This window comes from Gallinula chloropus, assembly GCF_964237585.1.
Source record: "Gallinula chloropus genome assembly, chromosome: 5".
NCBI lineage: Eukaryota > Metazoa > Chordata > Aves > Gruiformes > Rallidae > Gallinula > Gallinula chloropus.
In genome coordinates this window covers 49853005-49880106 of record NC_140090.1, presented here as the reverse complement: position 1 = coordinate 49880106, position 27102 = coordinate 49853005, and the positions used below count along the sequence as shown (strand labels likewise).

At 45.8% G+C, this 27102-nt stretch overlaps 1 protein-coding gene across 2 annotated transcripts in view; it reads right to left on the bottom strand.

Moving 5' to 3' along the window:
* Window positions 1-23879, bottom strand: part of A1CF (APOBEC1 complementation factor) — a 29879-nt gene extending 6000 nt beyond the window's left edge. The window contains exons 1-9 of one of the 2 annotated variants that reach the window (XM_084265494.1): window positions 23794-23879; window positions 18031-18174; window positions 15675-15809; window positions 15356-15486; window positions 13670-13908; window positions 9475-9639; window positions 5869-5966; window positions 4700-4970; window positions 3040-3248 (exon numbers count right to left, since the gene is read on the bottom strand). In XM_084265494.1, coding sequence (XP_084121620.1) covers window positions 3040-3248; window positions 4700-4970; window positions 5869-5966; window positions 9475-9639; window positions 13670-13908; window positions 15356-15486; window positions 15675-15809; window positions 18031-18129 — 1347 coding nt within the window. In that variant the 5' untranslated portion in view covers window positions 18130-18174; window positions 23794-23879. The remainder of the gene's footprint in view (window positions 1-3039; window positions 3249-4699; window positions 4971-5868; window positions 5967-9474; window positions 9640-13669; window positions 13909-15355; window positions 15487-15674; window positions 15810-18030; window positions 18175-23793) is intronic. The other variant, XM_084265495.1, reaches the window with a different exon arrangement.
* Window positions 23880-27102: the final 3223 nt, after the last annotated feature.

The window sequence follows — 27102 nt, the reverse complement described above, 5'->3', positions numbered from 1 at the left end:
TGTTTGTTCTGTTTTCAGTGTGGTTTTCTTTCAGTTCTCCCCAGAAACTCTATCTGTACCCTTCTGTTTAACAGAGTTAAAGCACTAGGGTTGCATTCATCTTCGCTGCTCTCCTGCCTTAGTGGATTACAGTGCATGAAAAATCCAAGTAGTCTTCTTTTTAAAAAAAAGAAAGAAAGAAAGAAAAAAGGCTGTGTTTCCATCCAATTAATTATACAGGCTTCAATAGGCAATTTCTGCTTCTAGTTTGAAAGAGAAATGCTGAACCATGTTGCCCCCAGACTTAGCACAGCTTATTCCATGCTAATTGGAAATTGCTGTCCAGAAATGCTTTGACTTTGTATTTCTTTTTCTTTTTCTTTCTCTTTTCCTTTTTTTTTTTACTTTTTTAAATTTTTAAAAATATTTTTAAAAAATTTATTTATTAAGCCACTTGGCATGTGCTGAATGGGTTTGAGCACAGCGTTGGTGTTCCCGTGCTTCCCTCTGAGTGGTGCTTGGACCAGTTACCATTTACTTTTTTTTCAAGTAGCTCCACCAGACCCTCCAATGCTCAACCAAGATGATGTTGAGTCTTGGGGCTTTGCAACGTTGGCCATGCTGCAGTTGGGTCAGACTGGAGACCACCAGGTCTCTCCAACCTGTGTCTTTCTGTGGTTTACCTTATTTATGCTTAATTTAAAATGAAAATGTAAAATTTCAATGTCAGCGCTGCTTTTAATTTTGCAATCATAGCCCCAACTGAAGTTTAGCAGGGCAAATAAAAGAGTTCCTTACATTTCTTGACTATGGCAACTCTTGTCCTAGAGCCTTTGTATGGGTGTCAGTTTTTAAAATGCCACTCCAACACTTAAACCCTTGAGAAGGCAGATCTACTCCTGAACGCCAAGTGTCCTGGCCGGGCAGCTGGAACAACACCCATCATTCGAAGATCATTTAGCGCAGGGGATGGGAGAGGCTGACCAAGTTGACAGGTACTAATGAGGCTGTCCTATTAACGAGGCTGTTGTGAAGCAAGCTGTAGCTGTTGAAAACCTGCTGCTGTGAAACGGTGGCGATGGCAGGGTGGGATTAGGGAGCACAGCTGCTGGTAAAAGTGTGCCCCCCTCCCTCCCCCAAAATAATGCTGTGAGTTACTGCGCCATTTGAAGTAGACGCAGTGGGGGCCTGGCATGCATGGGAAGAGGAAAAAATTAATTTCACCCGCCCTAAGGCAGTGCAGCAGCACTCAGGCTATTTCACACTTCTTACATCCTGATAAAATTGAGTAAGGGGATTGTGAAATTTTGCTGTCAGGAAAAAAAGAAGCAACTCCCTTTCAAGATTTCTGGGGAGGAAAGAATGTTTTCATAGACTTTGGAGAAGAACCGGATGGTGTGGCAAATGAAGCGTTAATAGGTAAAGATGTGCTTCAAAAGTCAAGGTGAAGTTAGTTTCTCATGTTGCTTTGGATGATGGCGGGGGAAAGGAGTTACCATGAGAGCCAGACCCTCATAAAACTCAAGGAATTTGTTCTGGGTTTGTTCTCCTCAGCCCTTATCCATTCATCTGGATCCCAGCCCCGCACACACAGCCACATCAAAAGCCTCTTTGAGCGAGCAGAGTTTCTGCGCTGGGCTGGGCTGTGCGGGCAGACAACACCCCTTTCCCCAGGAATTATTTAAAAATGTATATTATTTTTCTATAGATGCTCATTCACTCCTTGGTGGAGCCCCTAGCCCCAGCCTGTTTATCGAGTCAATAGCTGGATTTCATTTTGCAACCATGGGTAAATGCAAAAAGGAAGCCTAAGGAGGCTGGAAGCAAGGGTGGGTAGCCTGGGAAGAATACAGGGAAACTGTCTGAGCAGCCAGGGATCAGGTTAGGAAGGCTAAAACCCTGATAGAATTAAATCTGGCCAGGGATGTCAAGGACAGCAAGGAAAGCTGGTATATGTATATCAGTGATAAAATGAAAAAGAGGGAAAATATGGGCCCCTTCAGAATGTGGTGGGAGACCTGGTTACCCAGGATGTGGAGAAGGCTGAGATAATAAATGTTTTGCCTTGGTCTTCACCAGCAAGGGTATTTGACACTGTTCTGCATGACATCCTTGCCTCTAAATTCGAGAGACGTGGATTTAACAGATGGACCACTCTGTGGATAACAAACTGGCTGGATGGTCGCACTCAAAGAGCTGTGGTCAACTGCTCCGTGTCCAATCAAGACCAGTGACAAACGATGTTCTTCAGAGGAACGGCACTGTTTAACACCTCTGTCGGAGGCATGGACAGTGGGATTGAGTGCACCCCCCGCAAGGGCTGGGGAGGGGGGTTTCTGTCCCTCTGCCCTACAGTGCTGTGTCCAGCTTGGGAGTCCACAGGACAAGAAGGACATGGATTGAGTCCAGAGGAGGCGATCCAAGGGCTGAAGCACCTCTGCTCTGGAAAAAGACTATGGCTTGTTCAGCCTGGAGAAGAGAAGGCTGCGGGGAGACCTCGGAGCCCCTTCCAGTCCCTCAAGGTGTTCCAGGAAAGCAGGAGAGGAATTGGTGCCAAGGCCCAGGAGGGACAGGACAGGGGAATGGCCTTCAGCTGCAGGAGGGCAGCTGGAGAAGAGCTGGGAGGCAGAAATCCTTCCCAGGGACGGGGGAGACCCTGGCACAGGGTGCCCAGAGAAGCTGGGGCTGCCCCGGGATCCCAGGCAGCATTCAAGGCCAGGTTAGATGGGGTTTTGGGCACCCTGGGCTGATGGGAGGTGTCCCAGCCCATGGCAGGGGCCACTGGGGGAGCTCTGACATCCCTTCCCACCCAAGCCATTCTGTGATTCTATGATTATGAAAACTCCTCTAAGGGAGAGTGGGCACCATTCTCCAGCAAGATGGGTAAGTATTGTAAGATACAACAAGTGTTTTGTTGTGGTTTGTGTTAATGTCCTTTGAGATGCAAGAAGGGATTTATTTATCAGTCCCCAATGCCGATTCAAGCCAGGGGGATGGGGGGGGGGGGGGGAGGGAAAGAAAAGTTCTGACTGGGGTGCTGACTCTTTTTCGCGCATGTACCTGAGGAGCGAGTTTAATTCCTTGGGGCTTTAGCGTGACGTGGTTCATCGGCGTGAGCTCCATTCCTGGCAAGAGGTCGTAGAGTTTCTCCTCTCCCCTCTTTTCTCCCTTGAGCTGGTATCCGCGCCCCAGGCCCGTGTACGCCAGGTAGCCACGACCTCCCAGTCCTCTAACTCCCGCAGCCCCTACAGGTACATTCATGTAAATTTCTAGGAATGTAAGAAGGCATTAAACTGAATCAAATCACCGGAAAAATTACCCTGATTCTTGCTGAAATGGAAAAGTTAGCCCCATTTGACAGGTTCAGGAAGAAGATGGGCAAGAGCCCCCCATAGTCTGTTGGTGGGATAACCCAGGCTTGGCACCGACATCCTTTCTTTTTGGGCTCATATACATGGATTTGGGGGTGGGGGGAAGCCCTGCTTCTTTCTGACCCAATTTCCATCTTCTCTGGCCAGTTTTGATTCCATGAAACCTTTCCAACCAGATTTGTAATTGAAAGGCAGAGAGAGAACAGCTGACATCACCTGCCACCAACCAGTTTAACTTCACCTTCTTGAGGAATTCACATTTTATACAATGTCTTGCTTATGTGAACCCAAATTCTTTCCCCCACCTCCCATTTTTGTCTGGGGAACACTGCTTGGAGTCAGGGGAGACTGCAAGGAAAGAGAGGGTTGGTGGGCTATCACATCTGCACCCTTCATGGGAACTAGTCTCAACTGTGTGGGCAAAAATATGGGTGGCAACAAGGGAAATTCCTGTACTCTTCCTTGGGAAGAGGCAAAAAATTGGCCAGCATGGTCCTTGCTGGCATGGTCCTTACCAGCACGGTCCTTATTAACCCTACTGGGGTGCCATGCAGGGTGCCCTCCTGTTGTCAGACCTGGCCACAGGCTTGGGGACACAAGCTGAGCGCCACAGGCATCATCTTTGTAAGGAAGGCCAAATAGGTTTTTATTGCTTTTTGCCAGCCCCCAAGCTTACTTCTGGAGTTACCGAATGATGCCTGAAAAGATATTTATCAGGGGGGTCCGTGAGCGTGTGGGCTTGATTTGGTCCCAGCTGCAGTCACCCAGGATCAAAGGCAGAGCCTCAGCAGCCCTCTATTTTTATTATTAGGTTAATGATTCACCCCAAACAAGAGTAGTCACAATTAATGGCTTTCTTGATTCCAGTACTAACTCCCTACCTTCCAATGTGAGCTCCCTGGGAAACACCATGGCTTTGGATCAGAAAAAAACAGGAGTGGTAAAAATTTCCCTGTGACCTCCAAAGCAAAGAGGAAACACTGCGGAGAGCCATGCTAGTGGCTGGTTGAGGGAGTTGGCTCTGAAGGGGGAAAAATTGTTTTATTTGGTCTTTCCTGCTGGGGCAAAACCAGGAAGATCCATGGTTTATTTATGCTGGATATAGGGCAATCTGGAAGCTGTTTCAAACTGGCTCCCGGAAAATGGTAATTTTTTGTTGTTGTCGTTCTCTGCTTTTCCAGATGGAAGATCATAACACCTTTGGGAAGGACAGAGCCTAAAAATTGTGCTTTGTGTAGGTCCAGCACCTAGGGCAAAGCCAACGCCCTCAACACAAATCTAAGGAGCGGCCATCCAAGCCCCGGAGGAGATGTTTTGCTAGAGCTGAGTATTGGCATGATGGGAATTACCTCGGATGGACGGGGGCCGGATGATACTCCTATTGCTGAGCCCCTTGGTGGCAGAGAAATGGAGGCTGGGGATAGCTGTGTAGGCTTGTGGTGCGTAGAAAACTGGGGCACCTAGGTAGGCAGTAGCAGGATCGTACACGTGTCCAAAGGCGTAAGTGTATTCTCCTTGCAGCATGGTACCTCTGCCACCTGTTCCCCGGGTGTATCTGACGTAGCTGTCTTTGTCGACGGGTTTGGCTAGTGTCACCTCGATCGGGGACCCATCCAGCACCTTCACACCAGGGTGGTGGGGAGAGAGCATGGGAGAAGCACAAGCGTAAGTGTCCAAAGTGCACGTGGATTGCTCTGCCTAGGGAGGCTGCTTCCCTACGTGATTTGCTGATTAAGCTGGAAGACAGGGAATACCACCTAAAAAAGCCAAAATCCCTGCCCCCCAACCCCTGCCAAGGTAGAAGGAGGCACTGGATGGGTGAATGTGCCTTCATGAGCTCACAGCCCTGGCTGTTGCCAGGAGAGGCTCCTTAACCACATAATAAGTTGTGAAGCATTCAAAAGGCTTCTCTTCCTTGCAAAGTAGCATGTCAGTGTGATTATATGTGCTCCTACAGGGAACAGTGGTAGCGCTAAAAATAGGAGCAGGATTAACACCTCTTTGGGAACAGCTCTTGCATTACTGCGCCGTGAATTACATGCAGCGCAAGGAGCACTAAATACAGAAACCTCCTTGCAAATCCATATCCGAATTTGGAGCAGATGTTTTGGGTTGACCGTGTTTGTCCTGGTTTGCCATTCACACGCTGCTCTGCGAGTGTTTTGTTTGGCAGATGTGAACGAGGGTGTGAGTGTGAGCCGAAGGAACCCGTAACCCCTCATTTGCTAGCAGCCCTTGTTCCAGTTTTGCTTCTGCTGCTTTTTCTGAGGGGTGAGTGACAGTCTGAGCTGGGCAGACACTGAGTATGAATGCAAGGAGCAGGAAGCCAAAACGAACAATCTGTGTACCTGAGGATTGCTGAAAAAATGAATTTGGGATGATAAAGCAGCCTTCGAAGAGAAAATAGGGCTGACACCTTCGGGGTGATTTCATAGCTAATAAACCGGTCAGCTTTGTTTCAGCTGCATGTAATAAACTACATATTAACCCCACAACTTAGCATTTATGGCAGCTTTACCTTTCCATTCAAGGCTTTCATAGCTTCAACTGCATCTTCTCTCTTATTAAAGTGCACAAAGGCGTAATCTCTAATTTTCTTTACTCTCTCCACTGCACCTGCAGAAAACATTGGAATATTAGTTGGAAATGGGTGTTAGTTGGACAATACAGATCTGAAAGAGCAAGAGGTTAGTGTTGTCTTACCTCTTTGGATGCATATGCCATGGGGCAATAAATATAAAGGCTGTAGTATTTCAAGGAAAGCTAGAACTACTTTGGGTCAGACACCAGTGAGTTTCCTCTTGATTAAAATGTTGTTTTGTTTTTTTATTAGACCTTTGGTCTTCTGTCTCCCTTCTGTGGCAGACCACCAAGATGCAGATGGCTGAGCAGGACATGCCCCAGCCCAGGATTTGGTGAGCTACATCTCTGTGTGACCACCACCTCTGTGGTTTTGTACATGCATCGTACAGAGGCAGCTTCAGTAAAGCTAATGCTTCTCCCATAAAACAAGGATGCTCTTCTCTTAACCGTAGACTCAGGACATTTGGAAAGAACAAACACAAAGTTCTGCCTGGGACAGAGCAGCCCCAAGTGTGGGAGGGCCTGGGACTGATGGGGCAGCAGGTCTGTGGACAGGGGCTAGCCCTAAGACACAGCCTTTCCCCATGTGAGTGGGGCACCCCTGAGACAGGGATCTCCATCCCTAGGAATGCTCCAATCGCTGGACACAGTCCAGAGGAGGCCACGGAGATGATTCAAGGGTTGAAGCACCTCTGCTTCAGAATTCAAGGCCAGGTTAGATAGGGTTTTGGTCACCCTAGGCTAGTGAGGGTTGTCCCTGCCCATGGAAAGGGGGAGGAACTAGATGATCTTTGATGTCTCTTCCCACACAAAACAGCCTGGGATTCCATGATTGACCTGGACACAGCCCCCATCAGTCTGCTGCAGTTGCAGCATTGTCCCTGCTGGGAGCAGGGCTGGACTGAGATCACCACCCTGGTGCCTCCATCTGAATCCTCTACACCCCTGTGATTACCCACAAAAATTCAACTGCAAATGGCTTCTTGTTCTTTCTATGTCCATCCTCTGTAGCTTTCCCTTGTCAGCTGCTCTGCTGCTGGGAACTTCTTGGCACTGAGATACTCTGCACTAATAAGTTTGTCTCCAAAATAACCACATTGGTCCTATTCTCCATGGTGACAAGCTTTAGACATCTACCTTTTCTTTTCTAATTGTTCATCTTCCCCCCTACTGTGCGCTGAGAAGCAAATCATCAACCAGTCCAGCCACTGAGACTCTAAGACCCTCAAACACGTCCTTTGGAAATATGGGTAAGGGATGCTGAATGACTCTTCTGTTGGCTTGTTACCCTTTAAAGCTGAACAGGTGCTCAGGGAGATGTCATGTCGCTGCAGAAAACACTTACCCAAACAACTGCAGGAGAATATATATTTCTTTGGAGTTCAGGGGGAGTAATTATGAGCTCCAGTGGACTAAATGAAGCCTGTCCCAGCCTATCACCTGAGCAGCTTGCACGTCTTCAAAATGACACCAAAATGGTAAGTAGCATTTTGCGTCCTTCTGGGATTGGAGGGTGATTTTCTAAGCCCAAATTTAAGGGAGGTGTATGCTGATGCCTTGTTTACAAGCCAAGGCTTTAATGAACTCTTTGTTTTGCAAATCTCCCATCTGCCTCCTTGAGAGCACTCTGTGCTAATGATCTTTGCCTGAGCCAACATCTTTGCTCTTCCCTGTTTCTGGCTCTGCTAGGGCAGAGCAATGCAATACCCATCCTTGGGTCGTCTCCGTGGAGAGACCATCCGTGTGACGCTACAGGGGGAATATTTGTCAGGGATGAATGCTGTTGCCAACTTTCAGTGACACAAGTCATGCATGTCTCTATAGAAGTCACCACTGGCATCAAATTTGGCGTAGGTTTAAGGGGTGATGCTTGTACTGCATTGTTACATGGGGTGCATAAGCAGCACTTCTGGTAGTGTCTACGGAGTCCTTAGCGATGGGGTGATTGCTCTGTCACAGGGACCTCTGAATCATAACTCCCCTGGTCAGGATTGATTTTCATTGGATGGTTTGTTATGGTCAAAACAGCATCTTAATGCCCTGGATCAAACATACACTGAGCAGGTGGTGTTGAAACGCCGTGCAATGAATCAAGGAGGGGAAGTGAAGCAGTTCAGAAGTTTGCTGACTTTTTTGATTGTAATCTCACTATAACTTAAACCACATTTGCTCTCCTCAGAGGTCAGGTTTTGCTCCTATTATGCACTTGGTTGGTTTTTTTTTTTGAAATCATGGCACAGATTTTAGAAAGGCATCCCTGATTTTTCCTGTAAGCTATCCATTAAAGAAAGGGCAAATTCCAGCATGAGAAGTAAAATTATAAAGTGATGAAAGGGCAGTTACAGATGCCAAAGTTCTGCTGCTGCTGTACCAGAAAACTTGTCTTAGGAGAATAGCATATGACTGTGACCAAAGTGTCTAAGGGGAATAAATGTGTTTCTGGGAAGTGCAAGCAGTTCAACATTCAGGAGCAAAACTGGATAAGCAAAAGGAGTAGTGGGATGATATGTATTTAACTTGGGGTAAAACAGGATCTCTTTCAGCTTGATGGTGGCTAAAAGTTAGCCAGAAACTTTAGAGGAGTAGGAAAGACTCATAAAGAAACCTCGTAAATACCTTCACATTGCAGCCTAGTACAAAAAAAAAAAAAAAAAAAGAAATGTGTAGAGCAGAAACGAAAAGTTAGGGAAGGAAAAATGAAGCTCAGTAGTGTATTTTTAAAAATTTAATAGAAGGAAGTTAATAGGAATGTGATGAAAGGCAATTTCTCATTGCCAAACGTAAGTTACTAATGCCTAATGGGCTGTGTGGCCTGGAGAGTTGCAGAAATGGGTTATTTTTACTTTGTTGGGTTTGGGTGGAATTTCCTAAAGCTGCAGCAACTGAAAAGTAAAATCTCCTTTGAAAGCCAACAGGATTCTTATTCCCAATGAACCTACCTACATTTTTAAAATCTTACCCTAAATGCTGGAATATATGCCCTGAAGAAATGCTATCATATTCTACATTAAATTATAAGCACGGATTATTCAGGAATTTACAGAAGAAGGTGAGTGTGTTTGCATGGAAATGGTAGGACTCAGAATTCAGATCGATGAGATGAAAAATATTTGTATTAAATCACTCTGTCCCTATCATCACCCCTTGCCACAGAAGAAGAATGCTGGGATCACCCTGCTGTTTTACCAACTCTCTCTTTTTTAGAGATCCTCTGTCTTTTGAAGACCAAATAGATTCAAAATAATTTTTATGACATAGGCATCTTCACGCAGCATTTTGGATCTCTTCCAGCTGCCAATTACCCTAAAAAGGTTAACAGTGTTGTTGGCTGGAAATTAAGCAGCCCTTGATGGATGACAAGATGTACATGTTGGGTGGGAGCCTTCAGCCTAATGACAGCTTTTGTGGTGTTACACATCAACACTTTAGAGCGGAAAACCAGTTATTTTTATCTCTTCCTTTGGCGTTTCATGAATGGAGATAGGTTTCCATTTGCAGTAGCAGTATTTATTTAGGAGCTAGTATGTCAGTGGTTTCCTACCTGGTTTGATGTTGTTGAACTCCTTTTCTATGGTCTCTTCTGTGGTTGAGAGCATGAGGTTCCTCACGTAGAGAATTTTTACTGATGACATGGTATCTTCATCCACCTCCACTTCTGGTTCTGCCCAGTCAACAGCAATAGGATGTCCCCACAACTGGATCCTTCCTTTAAAGGGATTGGAATAGTCAGTGTCAGACAGGCTTTAGTTCCTCATACTTCTGCTCAAAGGCTATTTCACGTGCGGTATGAAGAGCAGAAAAGGCTGTTTCTACAAACGGGGCCAAAATGAGCCTTTCTAACTCAAAGTGCAGCTGCTTTGTTAACTTGTTTCCAAAAGCAGATGGCCACACTTCAGCATGCTCCCACTAATATCTTAGATCCCTGCAGAAATGCAGCGTCCAGAATTAAAGAAGTGAAAATATGGCATGATTCACAAATGTCCTCATTCCCTGGAGGGAAATATTTTAATGAACTTACAAAAAATACCTTTTTGCTGCAAATAGATAATTGGAAAGGGATCCATACATCCTGGATGGATTAAATGAAATAGTAAAACAATGATGTCTCTGTGTGTGAGTATTCAAAGTTGTGTGGTCCATGTCAGGTGAAGTTGCAGCAGCAATAGAGAGGAGGGACACAAAAACTAACGAGGTACAAAACAGAGTGTGGGTGTGGAGAAGTACACAGGTTCTGCTAGCACTGGGTTGAGCTGCTGAGGGTCAGGGATTTAAAAGAGCAAATAAAGGGGTAGTTACAAGTGGTGTTGTCACCATGTTATCATGCTGAAGTCTATAACCATTAGCATTGAGTCACTTAATCTATTAAGTAATAATTAGTCAATTAGTGATGTTTAATATGTAATGAAAGCTGGCTGCCATGGTCTTGTCTCTAAGTTGTGCGAATCACAGTGATGAGCAGCAGGAGAGCAGGTGAGGCAGGGTACCTCTACATAGCAATGGTTTCATAGAACCATAGAATCATTTCAGTTGGAAAAAACCTTTAAGATCACCAAGTCCAAACACAAACCATGTCCCAAAGCACTACATCTACACATCTTTTAAATACCTCCCTGGGCAGCCTGGTCCAGTGCTTGACAACCCTTTCAGTGAAGCAATTTTTCCTAATATCCCATCTAAATCTCCCTTGGCACAGCCTAAGACCATTTCCTTTCATCCTATCCCTTGTTACTTGGGAGAAGAGACCACACCCTCCTTTCAGGTAGCTGTTGAGAGTGATCAGGTCTCCCCTCAGCCTCCTGCAGGCTGAACCCTCCCAGTTCCCTCAGATGCTCCCCATCAGACTTGTGCTCCAGACCCTTCCTCACTCCACTGTCTTTCTCTGGACACTCTCCAGCACCTCAATGTCCATCTTGTAGTGAGGGGCCCAAACCCAGCACTGGAGGGATGGCGTCACTAGTGCCCTGCTCCTACTGGCCACACCACTGATGACACAGGCCAGGATTCTGTTTGCTGCCTTGGTCACCCAGGCACACTTCTGGCTTATGTTCAGCCATCTGCTGACCAACAACTCCCAGGTCCTTTTCCACCAGGCAGCTGTCCAACCACTCTGCCCCAAGCGTGTAGCACTGCTGGGAGTTGTTGTGGCCCGAATGCTGGACCAACCACTTGGTCTTGTTGAACCTCACACAGTTGGCCTCAGTCCATTGATTCAGCCTGTCCAGAGCCCTCCTGCTCTCAAGCAGATGGACACTCCCACCCAATCTAGTGTCATGTGCAAACTTACTGAGGACACATTCCATTCCCTTGTCCAGATCACTGAGAAAGATATTAAATAAAGATTCAAAATATTTCTTCACCTGCTGTCTTCTCCAGACAGCAATGATACCTCTTTCCTTTACCTATTCCCTGTACCTTTTACACATCTTGCAGGGAGATCTTTCTTTTCACAAGTGGTTGAAATCTGGCCACTCGCTAAAGTGCAGTGCCCCAAGTTCTGTGGCTGACTTTTTATCTGCCAACTTTTACCATCCCAGTAGCTAGTTCTTTGGATGTACAGTGAAGACCATTTTCTGTCTTACCAGCATGGTAAGTGCTAGGTATTCCCACCAAATAATTAAATAAAATGTCTGCTCTTCTGCTAATGTGCCTCTAAGACTAAGTGAGTTTTTCTGTGGTTTTTTTTTCTTTCTTTCTTTCTTTCTCTCTGATCTTTATGACATGAAGATTAGGTCCTCCAAGGCCTTAATTATGCTAAAACCTGGAAGAAGCACAGGGATGTCTACGCTAGTAGAGACAAGAGAATCCTGCAAAACATTTTTTTGAGAGATTTAAAAAAAGGGTATCCTGTCTTGCATTCTTGCATCTCTGCTTGGATCACCCATCTAAAATGGGATGGGAGCTCTGAAATAGAGGAAAATTAGAGGGTAAGAACAGAATTTGGAGACCTGTTTTTCTGTATCAGAAGTGATCATTAAGAAACAAACCAGAATGGGACTGCTCCTTGTTAGGAAGGTTCATGAATGAACCAGGATCCGTGGAGCACTATTGAGCTGATGTTCAGCTTCCGTTGCTGCCCAGTTTGACTTGGGTGTTTAGTGACCAGAAATAGAGAGGTGACTGCTAATGGTAGCCAGCTGAAATGAAAGGCCACGTGTGACCCTTTCTGAATTGACATTTTCTGTTCAATACTGGAAATAATGATCTGGTTGACTTGCAACAAGGAACTAAGCTCAGTGTCTGCGCTAGCTTCTTGCTAAAATCCAGTCTTCCTCCACCCTGTTATTTAACCAAGAGGCAGGACAAAATTTCCGTAAAAAGCATCTTCTTCTTTAGAGAATTTCTGTCTCTTCTACAGTGCTCCCCCGAAGAGCAGCGAGGTTCAGAGTAAAGGAAGCATCTTGATAATAATACTCAGTCTCACATTCATCCAATGTATCAGCTGGAGACACACTCAGTTCTGGCTTGAAACTTTTTTTTTTCAAGTTCCTCCCTTATGTTTGCAACATCAGAAGACTCTGGCTCCTGCTCAGGCCTTTGAAATTCCCCAAACTGTTTACCAAGATGTCCCTAAATTGGAAATCACTAGCACATCGCCCATGTCTGTTCAGGACTACGTGCTTGTTCCCATCTGTCTCAATGTCTTTGCTCAGGATTTCAAGTGCTCAGCTCCCTGAAGGCTGCCGTCGGCAGCTGCGGCTGCGCCTGCTCCTTCCTTCCTTCTTGATATGGAAACCATGAAAAAGTTGTGCCGAGGCACACAGATTGAAGGAATGTTCCCCCACAATCCAGGGAGATGCTAAACAGATGCAGAGTTGCAGAATACAAGAAAGATGGCTAGTGTGTGATATCCCACAATAGCTAAGACTACTCAGTGAGGTCTGTGCTCAGATTTATGCCCCCCTTTCTTTTTTTTTTTTTTTACAGTAAGAAAAAAGGATTTCAATGATTTTTTGTGCTGGCTCACATATAGAAAGAGTAAAAGAAGACCGGTGGGTTATGAACAAGTCTCAAAACAGAAGGTTTATTGGATCCTTTTACCATCAAGTGACCTGGGTTCAACAAAGCAGTGCAAGTAAGAAACCATGAGAAAATTGGTGAAATCACCGCAAATGAGCTAAAGTGACCCCATCTAGCACCTGCCAAACCTCTCTCTGCTTCACAGCGGTCTTTGAATGTCCTCTAGCACTAATTTACATAGAGTTTTTCTTTATATTGCTTATATCCTAGAGCAATTCCTAATTTGAAGTTTTCTTCCTACATAGAAAATATCAATTTTCAAGAACATCCTCAGTACATTCTTAAGGCTGAATATGTTCTTGGATGCTTTTCTGAGTGATTCACTCTGAGAGGCCATAAATGAAGCTATATTTTATATATAACCCAGGATAACCACAGGATAATATATATCCTATGACAGAGCTGTATGGATACACACAGCTAAATCCATCTCTTTGTATTTTTAATAAATTCAAGCTCCTCAGTGAAGGCCATGGGTGACAAGCATGGTGCTACACCAGGATCTGTAGTGAAATGCCCACCATGCACCCCAGAGCCAAGACAGCTCCATCAGACAGTCATGGTACATTGGGGTCCCTTCTTGCTCTGTATGTCTCTAGCAGCCCAGAGGAGAAAACCAAGCAGTGTTCACTTCCTTGGGTCCTCTGGAGACTTGCATCTCACTGCATACATAGGATACAACTGAGATGAGGCCATCCACCATCACCGCCCCTACTAACCTGGGAGCAATTTTCTCCTGGCCATCGCTGCTGCCCGATGACTTTCGTATTCCACAAAAGCAAAACCCCGGTTTTTGGTTTTATCAGCTGCACTGGGGTAGACAATGACATCCACAACTCCGTCTGTGACTTTCTTCATCTCTGCTAAAATTTCCTCCCTCTTCTTTGTTTTGGGGATCCCTCCCACAAACAGGCGACAATTGTCCACGCTGGCACAGACCCCAAGGAGACGCCCATTTCTGTGTATAAACAAGATTGTTGGTTTGTCAGGAGTCATGATCAGTTCTCAGAGAGAGTCAAAAATGAAAATAAAAGCCCCCTCATCCCAAAATGCAAGTTCAAACACAAGGCCTCTCTCTCCTGCAGCATGTGTTGCTTGGGACATTCAGTGGGTCTTGCTCAATACAAGAACTAACCTGAAGTTTGCCACTCTGGTAAATTTGCCATCTAAGTAAGGCAGCACAGTTAAAATGAGGGATTTGAAATCATGGAGAAACCAAAGCCTAATTTTGCTTTTGCTTCCAGGGTTTCTTTCTTTTGCTATCTGCAAAAACCAGCTACTACGGCCATGGTCACAGCAGCGACTCTTGTGTTGCCACCAGTATAAGCCGGAGTTTGTTGTGCCCACCAGTGACTTGTAGCTTCCCAGTCACCTTTGGCCTCGTGGCTGGGGTTTCAGGGAAACAAAATCCTTTGTCAGGGGGAGACATCACTTGATGGTTTACTGAAGCCAACTGTTTCACAAGTCCTAAAGCGAAAATTTCCTTACATACAGTTTTCTCGTCTCTTTATGGCCCAAGCATCTCTTGCAGGTCTTGAGAAGTTAAGAACTTATTTAACAGAGTCTTTGGAACAAAGGAAGCAAGCAGAGGAGGGGAAGGTGGGTGAATCCTGATCTATAAAAGCCTCCAGCCTCTGATACAACTCATGTTTCCAAGCCCTCCCTGCATGACTTGTGACCTGCTCATCTTTAGGGCTGCTAGTAAAGCAATTCACAACTCATCTTTTATTTTAATTTTAAATGAAAGCTGTAAAATTGCCAGAATGGTTTTTCTCTAAATGCTTCTAAGCAAAGGCACCTACTCATCCCACTTCAAACTGGAAAAAAACCATTAAATGGGGCTGAAATCAAAACAAAACATCTTGATGGGCCCATATGTTGTTGATTTCTGGGTGTTTTGTTCCCAATTTTTAGTCACAAACATGAGGGCTTTTTCTGTTCCTATCTATTAGGAAATGTCAGTGTTTTGACCATTGGTTCCTATCCTATTTCATATTTTTTTTGCAATTGTTCTGTCTCCTAGAACATATCTGCAGTATAGTACACAAGAGAGGCTGTGGAAAGGAATAAATCAACAAAAAACAGCCCAGAGGGGAACATGAAATAAACAGCAATGATTAGGTGAAAGTTAATTTGATCCAAAGCAAATTACTTTTTCCAATGTTCTGGTAGATTTTTTTGTTTTTGGGGGGGGGGAGGGAATAAGGAAGACATTTCCTGCAAAAGATTTTGACTCTTCTGAGTCCTTTGTTCTATGGCACAAAGCAATGACTGCACAGGGAGATAGGAAGTGATTTGCTCTTAATGCTTAGGTCCCCAGGACTGCAAGGGAAAATACTCCTTGCATAAAGAAATAGATTCATATATATGCTTTAAGTTGATGTGAAGGTGTTTGCCATGCTTACCTGATTTCATAATTATTGAGTTGCTTTATTGCATTCTTCGCCTCCTGTTTATTTGAGAAAGTCACAAAGGCGTAGCCCCTGTTGTTGCCATTAAAGTCCATCATCATTCTCATTTCATAGATTTTGCCAATCTGCAAATAGAAAGAAAAAGGTTTGTCAGCAAGGTGAAAGGCGTTTAAACAAGACCACGAGCTTCCTTAACTATATCGTGTCAGAGCTCCACCAGTGGTCTGGGCCAAACCACCTCCAGGTCAGACTTGAAAAGCAGGATTCATCATCACTAACATCTGCAGCACAACCACCCATCATAAAGTCTTACTTTTTCACACAGTGGTATAAGTTCATCTTCAAAGAGGTCTCGGGGAAGTTTCCCAATAAAGATCTCGCACCCCCTCTCCGGTGGAGGGCCATCCCAGCCAGGTGGTGGGCCTCCATATTTTCTCTGCCCGTTTTCCTGCCATGGAGAAAAATAAAATAATGGTTCAGATATAGATTTTAAATGTGGATGTAATCAACCCCTTCCCAGGGAATGATATTTTATACACACTCTGTTACCCGTGGGCTAGAGGCAAATGCCCTCCTCTGCAAGGAACAACTTTTTACAGACTCATCGAAGATAACCTAATGTGCATTGGCTGCCTCACTGCTGTGTCTGTACTAAAAGGCTTTGGTAACCCTGTTAGTGTGCTGGCAATGTATTGGAAAACTGTCTGGTTCATACCGAGCTGAGTTTTGTTATGGAACACACATGAGTTCTTGCTCTTGAGTCGCTCTGCAACTCAATTGCTACTTCAGATGTCCAAGATGGACACAGTCACATACCTCCTTGAAAATGTAGGGCACTTTATTCTATTTTTTGCTCCCTTCTGTAGTGTTTTCCCATTCTGGGATTATTCCAGGCAAGTGAGTGCCTGTACGGCTGACTTAAGAGGAAGGGCTAAAGCATGCAAGCAGGAAAATAAGAATATAACACAAGGTCTTTCAGTTTTCCTGAGCCTGTAACAGGTCATGAATTACCTCTGCTCATTCCTGTTTTGCAAATATTTTCAGCATAATGATCTAACAAAAAGACTGTGATGTTTCAGGCTATTTTTCTTCCCAAGTGTGTCTGAACTGAGACCGTTGCTGGCATGGGATTTTTCTATCTCTTGAGACATTTATGGTGAAGACAGACAGTGGTAGCTGCATTTTGTGTTGTTGTGGACATCTGCCATCTTCACTGGCATGACAGCTGGGAGAAGCTGATCACTAGGAGGAATGCTGACCTCATCACTAATGGTCTGAAACTGGCCAGAGGAGTCTTACTGTCCCACTTAAAGCCAAGTGAGAGACAATCAAATATGGTATTTTTTTCATTTTCATTGTCAATGTATGTGTGAGCTGGTTTGTGAGGAGGTGCAGCAAGACATGAAGTCTTCTTACAATCAGCAGAAGCTTCATTTGGGGCTTGAAGACAGCATCTCAACAATCTTAGCTTGGCAAAGTGTCTGTAGGGAAGGAGGACTTCATTCTCCCCTTCACAGAGATGTGTGACCCTGAGTGCATTGAGGAAGAAAGTGTTTGGCTGCACCAATAGACAGGTTGGAACAAAAGCCAGAAGAGATGTGGAAAAGGAAATTAGAAGAAAATAAAAATGAAAATGATAAAGTTGTAAGCTTGAAATGGAAAAAGTAGAAAGAAAGAAGTTATTGGAGGCAGCGTGGGGACTAGGAGTTGAAAAACGTGTTTTAGGAGTGAGCTATAACCAGATGTGGCAGTATGAAAAACTGAAGACGAGGATAAAGAAAAGTGACAGTAAAAATAAGATATGGGGAAGCTATTTATCTTCTGGGCCAGGTACAGCAGAAACCTTCTCAAAGGGCAACAAAGCCAGCAGCTGGCCTGGTTCTGGGATGCACACAGGATTAAGGGCTGCAGGGAAAAACCTTTTCCCAGGAGTGTCAGTTGTTGCTTTGGGCTGTTGTGCCCTCTAGTGCTACACAAAGCAAGGCAAAGTTCAAGGCAGCCACCTGCCTAAAATTCACTGTTTCCAGTCACTTCTTCCAGGGTGCAAGGTCGGTCATATTAGTGCCCAACACTTCCAAAAGATTAGCTTGTTTTGGTCATGCTAACTGAGAAAGACATCTTCAGATGGCTTTTGAAGGACATTCCCAGTTCTCCACCTGCTCTCACCTGAGGAGGCTTTGCACTTGGACACATGGAAGACTAAACTGAGATCAAAGCTTTGGTGTTTGGGCAAGCAAGGCACCTGCCTCACATGCACTTGTACATGCACAAGGGTCTGTATAAAAGGCATAACTAGCAGTGACATATTGGGCTTTCTATGGCCAAGTCTGGACCTGTGTAGTTTGGAAACATTGACTGGTGGGTTTTCTTTGCTACGCTACCACTGCACACATGGCTTTGAGAAAGCAATCCCAACATTTCCCAGCACTCAGATTTTCTTCCCCACCCTTATAATTTGACACCAGGCAAAAAATTCCTAGAAGAATAAGATCCTGCTTCGTAAAAGACAGCCTCAATTACATGCAGGTTATGTGCATCATGTATGTTAGAGAAAAACAGAGGGAAGAAGAATAAGCAAAGAGCGCTTTGCTGTTCAAGCCCCCGACGCAACGCATCGCTCCAGGATGAAGCCAGACACTGCGCACAAAAGGAGGTGACTGAGTTCCTACCTGGATCAAATTATATCCCGTTCGCTGAATTAATGCACGGAGGGCGGCTTCTTTCTGTGTGCCGGTCAATCCATCCCCGGATTTGTGATTTGATTCCATTGTGAGTGATTATCAGCAAAAAATCAGGTTAATTAGGGGTGCTCACTGCAATCAAATTTAAGATAAATTAAATAAATTAATATGGCTGGGAGGAGAAAGCCCACCCTCCTGAGAAAGTTAAAAGGATGGTCCTTCCTAAATCAGTCGTTTTGAGATAAAAAACATGAAAGAAGCAAAGAATATCCCCCTCTTACCCATTTCATGGAAATTGCATGTTGCATTCAAACCCACAGCTGGATTTTTAGGACAACACTCCAGCGAGACACAGAAGGATACAGTAACGTATAGGCGCACACATTTTAGGAGGGAACCACAGGTAAGATGCCTAATCCTAAACCAACCACACAGCGATGAGCACTTCGTGCTATTGCATCCCACTGATGCTGGGAAGGAAACCTCATACAAGCCATGCCTGGTCCTCTGTAAGACACCTAAAACAGAGGTCTGGATTTGGCGTATTTTTAAACATCAAGAACATGTGATAATTTCAGGTCTGTATCTAGGTTCAGGGCTGGGACAACCTTGGGTTCAGATGTGTTGATTCAGGTCTGTAGCTGTTGGTCATATCTAATTTAAGATTTGATTATTATTATTATTATTACTTTTTAAAGTTGGATTTGGATTTGAAAACACCATAAAGCTGAAATTTGAATTGGAATGAGCAGGAAGATCTGGAGGATCCAAAGCAGGGAGGTGGACCAGTGGAAGAAGGATAGATTGCTGTGGCTGCTAATGCCAAATTTGGGGTGAGGACCCTAAACAAAGCCCCTGTGCTGCAGATCTTTTGGTGCTTCTAACATGAGTGCTGCACACAAAGGAATGCAGGTAAAGAAGTGCAACATGTCTGACTCTGAGCATGCCACGACCATGCCTTAAATACCTGGAAGTAGAAACGTATCTGTAATGCCAGTTTTCGGAGCCTCCATTACTGAGATTTGTGAGACCCTTCTGATTTTTGTCTTGTCATACCCCTAGGTTGCCCAGTGTTTAAATTACTACCCAGTGTGCAGGGGCTGGGAGAGATGCAACACAATAGCTCTAATTGCAAAAGGAGCATTTCCTGCTGCAAACGGAGCCCCATCACTGCTTGGTTGTGTCCTTGCTGAGCGCAGCAGCAAAACACCATTGATGCTTGTGGTTTCTGTGCCTGTCATCTCCTCTGTCACTGGGGGTTCATCGTGGCACAGGGCTGGATTAGCACAGTGCTGTGAAAAACAAGTCAAACACTTTCTGGTCCTGTTTAAGAAAGAAAATGTGGCTATTGAAAAAAAACCCAATCCAAAACCATAAGAATCAAGATCCCAACTGGGTTTGTGTTCCCCCCTGCCTGGGTGGGGACAACCTATATATGCCCTATAGAGGAAAGGTCTGGCATACTGCAAATTTGGTGCATTATGTGGTGCTTTTATTGTACCCTGGTTTCTTTGCAGGGGTGGGGGTGTGGAGTGGTGGTGTTGAGTGATGCAATTGCCTCACTTGGACTGGTGTAAACTTGCACAGCGCTCCACAAGCGTCTGTTAGCCCTTTTACATGGGCTTAAGCACTTGAAGGCATGGACAGAGACAGCTGCGCAGTGCAGGTAGCCCTAATATACTCCACCTCGGATTTCATAATAGCTTTTCCTTCTCTAGCAGCTATATCAGTGCTGCAGTGACCCATTTCCTGATAGGGAGGCTGCCCGGGCATCGAAGCAAGACACAGCCAGCAGGCACATTGCCCCATGCCGGCAGCATCTCCTCTCCATGCCGGGAAAGCTGCTGGACCACAGCCAGATGAACCTCGGCGGGTTTCCATAGCGGCTGAGGTTTCCAGTCTGTCCCCAGCCACGACCTAGATAGATGAGTAGCGTAACAGCCTGATTTCTTTCTTTTTTTCTGCCCCCTTTCACCCCCCATTGCATTATTTCATGCTGCGCTTCCCAATGAGCTGGGTGTCTCAGTGGCTGCTGCTTTGAATATTATTTGCCTTAAAGGCCACACATTGGCATACCTCTCCTCTGGGGAGAAATAATTTCCAGTAACATCTCGCTCCAGGTGATGGTTTCACACAGAGCAGCAAGCACAAGCCGTGGGGCTGGGGGAGGGATGGGAATAAAGCTCCTCCCTGGCTGACAGATCTGCAGCAGGAGTGCTGTCCATCCCTCTTTGGCTTCTGCCTTATTAGATAAGACTAGGCGAGCTTTTCTCCTAAGGCATCCTGCAAATTTTTTAGGCTCTAGATCAGCACATCTAGACACTGGTGCACTCCAGGACATGCTCAAGCAATCTACTAGCAGTAGGGGAGCAGGGGTGTTCAAGGTTGAGCAAGGTATTAATCACAACCACTGCGAAATCCAGTGTTGGAGACTTCCACGCAGTTTATGGAAGTGCCAGAAAAGTCGATCAGTGTACTCTCAGGGTGTGTGTGTGATGATCTGGCCTTAATCTGTGCTTCCACACACTGCTGCCTTTGAAGAAAGCCCTGCTACCCCAAGGAAACAGCCCATCCTCTTGCAAGCAGCAAGAGAACCCCATCCCCAGGGATGTCCTGGGTTGCCTGGACCATGGTCTCCAGCGACCTGCTTTGTCTGGCAACACCCATCCCAGCGTACCCTCGGACTGAGCTGCCCTGCACGTCCCCACTCCCGATTCAGAAGGAGCATCAGAGGATGGGGCTGGACAAGGCTGCTCACTCAGACTTTGGACGTGCATGTGGACAACCCAATACACCACCTGGATCTGGTTTTGTAGTGCCACTCGTAGGATTAGGTCCTTCAAGCCCAAAGTCTTTCACAGCTATTTTATTAGTCTTGTGGCTAAAAGAGCTTTCCTCTGTCTGTTGGGTTTCCCTGGGATAGAGGCAGAAATCATTCCTCGACTTTTTTAAGAGTTATAAATCCCAACACAGCAAATCCCAAGGAGGATAAAACAGGCTTTCCAACCTCCAATCTTCTGAGCAGGTCTTCTCTCCCCTGCTTCCTTCCCATCCCTCTTGGCCTGAGGACATCTCAGCAGCTTTTTGCACAGAACACTTTCCCACCCTCACCACCCCAGGGTCAGTACCCACCAATATATTCAGACTATTTCCAGGATACAAGTCATGGCTAGGATGTTTTTTTCTGACACTGGTGGGATTTCAGCCCTTTCCCCTTTCCTCAGTCCTCAGTGATGCCAGTACGCTGGGCTATGTTTTATTATCATTAAGGATAAGGGAGGAGAGCTGCTGTCATGGGACCTGGGAAAACATGATTACTTTCTCTCCTTCTTTGTTCCCTAGGCCATTAATCAATTAGCAAATCCACCTTCACAGGGGGTAATCCCCCCCCCTCTTCCAGGGCAGTGTTGGAAAGTGTGAATGACTGCAGCAAGTTAAGGCAGTAATTTTAGTACTATTTAAAAAAAAAAAAAACAAACCACAAAGCTACACACTTAATAGCAATAATAGTTCTGGAATTCAATAATTTTCAGTGCTTTGACCCTTGGATGGTTTGGTGTTAATAACAGCCATCATGCTAAAAAGAAAAGAAAAAAAAGTTGGGAATGGGTGGAGGTTGCATTTTATTCAGATATTTATATTGGAATCGGGACCTTCAGCGGTGCAAACTATCCAGGTGCATTTCCTACTTCATCCTCATTTTTGACCAATTTTTTAACAATTCTACCAAGTTATCATGGCCAGAGGATCAAGAACCCAATCAGGAAAGGAAGGTACTGCTTTGCTCTTAAATCATAGCGTGGTTTCATTTGATTTTCCTCTCTCCATTGAATGGTCTCATTTATTTTAGGTTTCTATTAAAGATTGAGGATGACGAGGCAAGAAAAGGTACTTTTATGCCTTCAAACCCTGAATCGACAAGAAACAAACTTCATATAACACTGCTTCACCTCTCTGTGACAACTACACATCATTCCCTTGCCAGCCACTGCAGGCAGACCCCATGGCTTTGCTCTCCAGCCAGCCAGGAACAAGATGAATCCAGTAGCTTTTACCCAAATTAAAAAAAAACCAAAACAAGCCCATATGGATTTTACTTTGCTTTTGGGTGATTTCCTTGGAAATCCCCATTCGAGGGATGTCTCCCATGCTGGGATTTTTGTTGAGAGCAGGAAAGGCGGTATCTGCAACCGGACCCTGCATCTTCCCCCACTACTTCTGCCCCACAGAGCCTGTGCTTTTGCAGCCTTTTCGGGGAAACTTGGTTACTGTTTTCCATGAATGAGATAATGAAATCGTGTTTATCCTGCGTGGATCAATACGCCTTCGTGTTTGAATGTGTTGAGCCACTTGGACACATTCTATGAAGGCCGTTTTGTACCCATAACACCCCCCCAGGGTGCAACCGCTCCTCAGGAAGAATAACAGCCTTTGAAAAGACTGGATAAGTATATTCACTCTTTACTGCTAGCAACCCGAACAGTTATGTACTAGAGAAAATATTTTTCTTTAGGTTATCAGCTCACTTTTTAAGGTTTTTGGTTTTTTTCTCTCTCTCCAGGCTCCAAGAAATGTATAATTTTACGTATATATATATATATATATAAAACACACATATTTTTCCTGAAACAGGACACCTGAAGATTTGCGAACTGCCACCAACTCACAGCAGGGCCATATCCGACAAAGCAACATGGCATGAGCCTTTAGTCCCTTTGCTTTCCAGGGCATAGGGTATTTTTCCAGCTCAGGGGTCCCAGGGGAAGTAGGAGCTCACAGGTTAAATTCAAAGCGACTGTAGAGTGCTGCATGCTTTGCAGCACATAAGCCCTGGGAAAATATTTCACATACAAACTGGTAATTTTTTTTCTCTCCGCCTCTTTCACTTGGGAAGCAGCTTTTCTCTTTTAAACACCTTTCCTCTCACCCACAACTTTTGCAGCTGTGTTACCAAATGCACACAACACACCCCAAAAAGCCATTTCTGAGGATGAAGGGCGCCTGATGCTGACCCTAACCCCACCCCACCATTTTATTTGCAGCATCATATGCTGGATGCTTTGAAACCAACCTCCCTCCCGCACTTGCTCCTGCCCAAAGCCTCCTGTTTCACCAAGGGAAAATACCTTAAGGGAAGCATTATGGAAAAAATGCCTGCTAGTTTGAAGCAATTAGGGAAAATTAGGTGGGGGTTTTTTAGGAGCAGCAATCATCCTTGATATGGAGACCAAGCTTTTGCAAAGAGGAGGAATATAAAGTCGACTGGAAAGATCTCTAATGATTAGCCCTGGAAAGTTGTGCTTTAACAAATTGAGACTGAATTTTCACAGGGAAAATCCCTCCTCCCTCTCCCACCTTGCCTGGCTTTGATTTTTGGGCAACCATCGGCGATCGGCACAGGGATAAGCAGTAAAGAAAAACCCTCCTTGCTGCTGCTGTCACGCAGAAATTACTCCAAGGCCCTCAAGGAGCCCTTACCTCCCCACCCTGCTCATCAAGAAAACCAAGGCGAGTGGCACAGAGCTGCACCCGCGGGTGGATTGAGTTGCATGGTGAAGGAGAGTCCCAGCACCCCTGCTCCAGCCCCACTGATGTCGGGCAGCACCCAAAGCCTGAATTTGATGGTAAAGCACCACTGAAGAAGGCGCATGATGGAGCTGCTCCTTCCCTATCCCAGCCAGAAGCCTTGTTTCACGAAGAGAACCCATTCCCCGTGCCCCAAACCTTGTGGTAGGACGAGCGGCTGCCTACCTGAGCAATTTTGGAGATCACTGCCCGGGAAAAAGGTCTCCTTGATTATGGAGAGTTTGCGACGTGTCACTCCGGTTATTCCCTAATCATCATATCAAACTCCAAAGGTTCAGCAGCCCCAGGGCTGGTTTACAGTCCCTGTGGGTTAAACTTTAACTCACTCTATCTCCCAGCTCCTTGCAGGCCTTTGACCAGATAGCTGGGTCACCGCGGCTTGACGGCACCTACCCAGGCCCATTTTTTTTTTTAAATAAATGTAAAGGGCTGAAGTCATATTGCAGCTCAACGGCTGGCCCCATGCTATCATTTCGACACTGTTTCTCTCACTCCACACCAATCCCAGCTAATCTGGGAGATGCTGGGAGAAGGGACATGGCCTGGGGCTGGTCCTGGCTTCAACAGGAGTTTTTTGGCTTGCTCAAGGAAGAGGACAGAAGTGATAAACCCTACTTGCTGGTTGCCTAAGTGCATGTAGCCTGGAAACCATGAGTTTGCAGGAATCTCTATGAAAACATTGTCCGAGCAAAGATTAAATGGACTTGCAGCAAGGAAAGCCAATGCAGGCTTTAGGGAGGGTTCGTTGCACATAGAAAAGGCTGCAAATAAGCTGCAAATAAAATTATCTGTGGTGGGTGGCTTCCAGGTGTGGCAACCTCTGAGTATCGTGCAATTCTGGGGGTATCATGCTGCATCTGTTGATGCAACAGCTGAATTACACGTTTGCCCCTGCTAAAATCCTCCTGGGACCTAACAGAAATGAAATGGGTACAGCAATGTTTTGGTGGAGTGATTTCTTATAAGTTTAGTATCCCATCATAGGGATTCTTCACTGCAATTGCATCCTGCTGAGGGCATCTCTCACCTCGGTGCTGGACCATGACTGTGCTGTTAGTTCAAAGCTGACCCCCACCAGCAGCCTTTGCCTATGTTGATGCTGAACCGCATTTAAGGCAGCCTCGGGCTCTATTTCAAGGCATGTTAAATGAAGCATTTACGATTAGGTGCTGCTGACGCTTCAGGTTTGGAAAAGTGCCATACTGGTGTTTGCTCAGCTTTAAAAGCATTAGGTATTCCTGAGCTGAGATAACGGGGGCCTCGCTCCCCCAACGTGAGCAGCATCTTGCTCCTCACTCAGCACAGCTGATGCCTCAGCCAGGCTCTGCTGTGTTCAGCCAAAAATGCCCTCGAGGAAATGTCTGCCCTCTGGTACCCACCTTTCTGTTGAATCTGGGGGTTTGAGTGCGGATTTTGGAGCATATTTAAAACAAACTCCAGTGATGACCACATGCCACTGTGCACAGTAGCCAGGGAGGGCTTGGGGCCTATTGCTTCTCCTGACTCCCTGGAAGGGATGGGCAGGTATCATTCCATATTTTGTTCCCTGTCAAAGGGATTTTTTTTGTGTCTCTAGCATGGCAGCCTGTCTCATCTGTCAAAAGGAACTGGTAAGATTTCAGACTCGATGCCAAAATGCCACTGAGCACCTCAGACTCCCCAGGGAAATGATGTGAAATAATTCAGCAATCGAACAAATGCCACTGCCCTGAGAATGTGATGGTGGGAGGAGCAAATCAGCTCCAAAAAACAGTGTGCCGTGCATCTTCATGTGGCCATCCCTGAAGAGGAGTGACGAAAAAAGTCTCTCTGGGGTAGAAAGAGCAATGTGAGAGGTTACTGGGGCGTGGGTAACAGGAGTCTGATGATATGTGAGCAAGGCTGGGAAGTCTTCCTGGGAGGAAAAACCATCTGTTTGTTAAATGCAATGTGGGTGGCTGGTGGGGTTAGCTGTGTGAATAGAAGAGCTTGGGATGGAAAGCCAGTCACCAAGCCCCATTTTGGGGTAGAAACTGGCTGTGCTTCCACTGGACAGACCCACAGGTGCTGGGGGAGTGTGACGACACATGTGGGCATGGGCATCCACAGAAAGCCATTCAGGTGCCAAAGGAGCTGGGATTTTAGCATAATTTTCTGAGGTCCTTGGGTTGTGTGGGACCGGCAGCTGTGATGCTTTGCTTCCTTGCCTTCCTCTCACAGGGGCAGATTGCGCTCAGAAGAGGGATCATGATCAAAAGAGGAGATGCGATCTGTGTTTGCATTTCCTTGAAAGCCCTTGAGAGGTATACTCAAGGAGCCCCAAGAACAGTAAGACATAATTGTTTCCTTTTCCATAATCACACCAGCAGCAGGTTGCCTTTTTGAGGGTTTCCCCCACCTTGCCAGGTAAAAGCACTTCCAGCTCCAGAAAAATTGTACTTGAGCTGATGTTGCCCCTGCATGTTAATTACTCACCGACACAAAAGCCCTGAGGTGGATCCAACTCCCAAACTTCCCTTGGAAGTGCTCCAAGAAACTTGTTGGGCTGCCCAGCGAGGGGTTAATGGCCAGCCTCCACCTGTGACAGGTCCTGCTGGCTCTGGCTGGGTATCAGCAGCTGCCTTTTCATCTGGTAAAGAAGCCATTAAAAACATCTCTGATTTCAGGAGGAGCAGGGTGTCCTGCCCAGGATCATGTGGTCAGGTTTTAAAGTAGGGACTACTTTAATCTAGCATTGGGCTACCCTCGTGCATTGCTGGGGAGAGGGTGGGAACTCAGGAGGACACGGCTTTGGAAACCACCAATTCTAGGGGCATTGACCACATTTGTTAGAAGCAGCTTGACATGCCACCACGGGCAGATGTTCCTAGGGTCTCTGCTGCCCCACAGCCACGTTTCAGTGGGTTACCTGGTCACCAGCCAGGTAGGAAGGTTTGCCTCCTGGCCTGTCATCAGCCTTGTGGGGACGGTTCTCCTCCATCGCATCCGGATTAATGATGTGTCCAGCGAGCTGACTGTGACCTTAGCTTTCTGTATTGGAGGTTTTTGCTCTGAATCCTCGACCTGGGAGCAGGTTCATCTTACCCACATTCCTCCTTTACCTTCCTGAGCTCAGGTGACCCTCCCTGACACTTTTCTCAGGTGTTTTAATGAAGGCTACACAGCTGGGCTGGATCTGTAGAGGCCCTGGAGCCCATGGAGATAGGTTGGGCTGACCCAAGTATGGCCACATTGGAGATTTGGGAGAGGTGGCTCCTGAGTGGTGGGCAGAAAAAGGGCTGGACCCAGGCTAAGTATGTACTTGCCTTAGTATCAAGAGGGGGAAGGTCATTTGGGTGTTTGCTGGGCACTGGGAAGGAAAGTAGGGGCTCTTCCAAGGTAAGAGGTGATGAGAAGGTTTTGGGGGGATGCTGGAAGGCTGTGGATAGAGGTGTTCTTTCCAAAAGGCTGATCTTGCTTTGTGTGATGGGGTGGCAAAAGGAGCCTGAGTTAGGA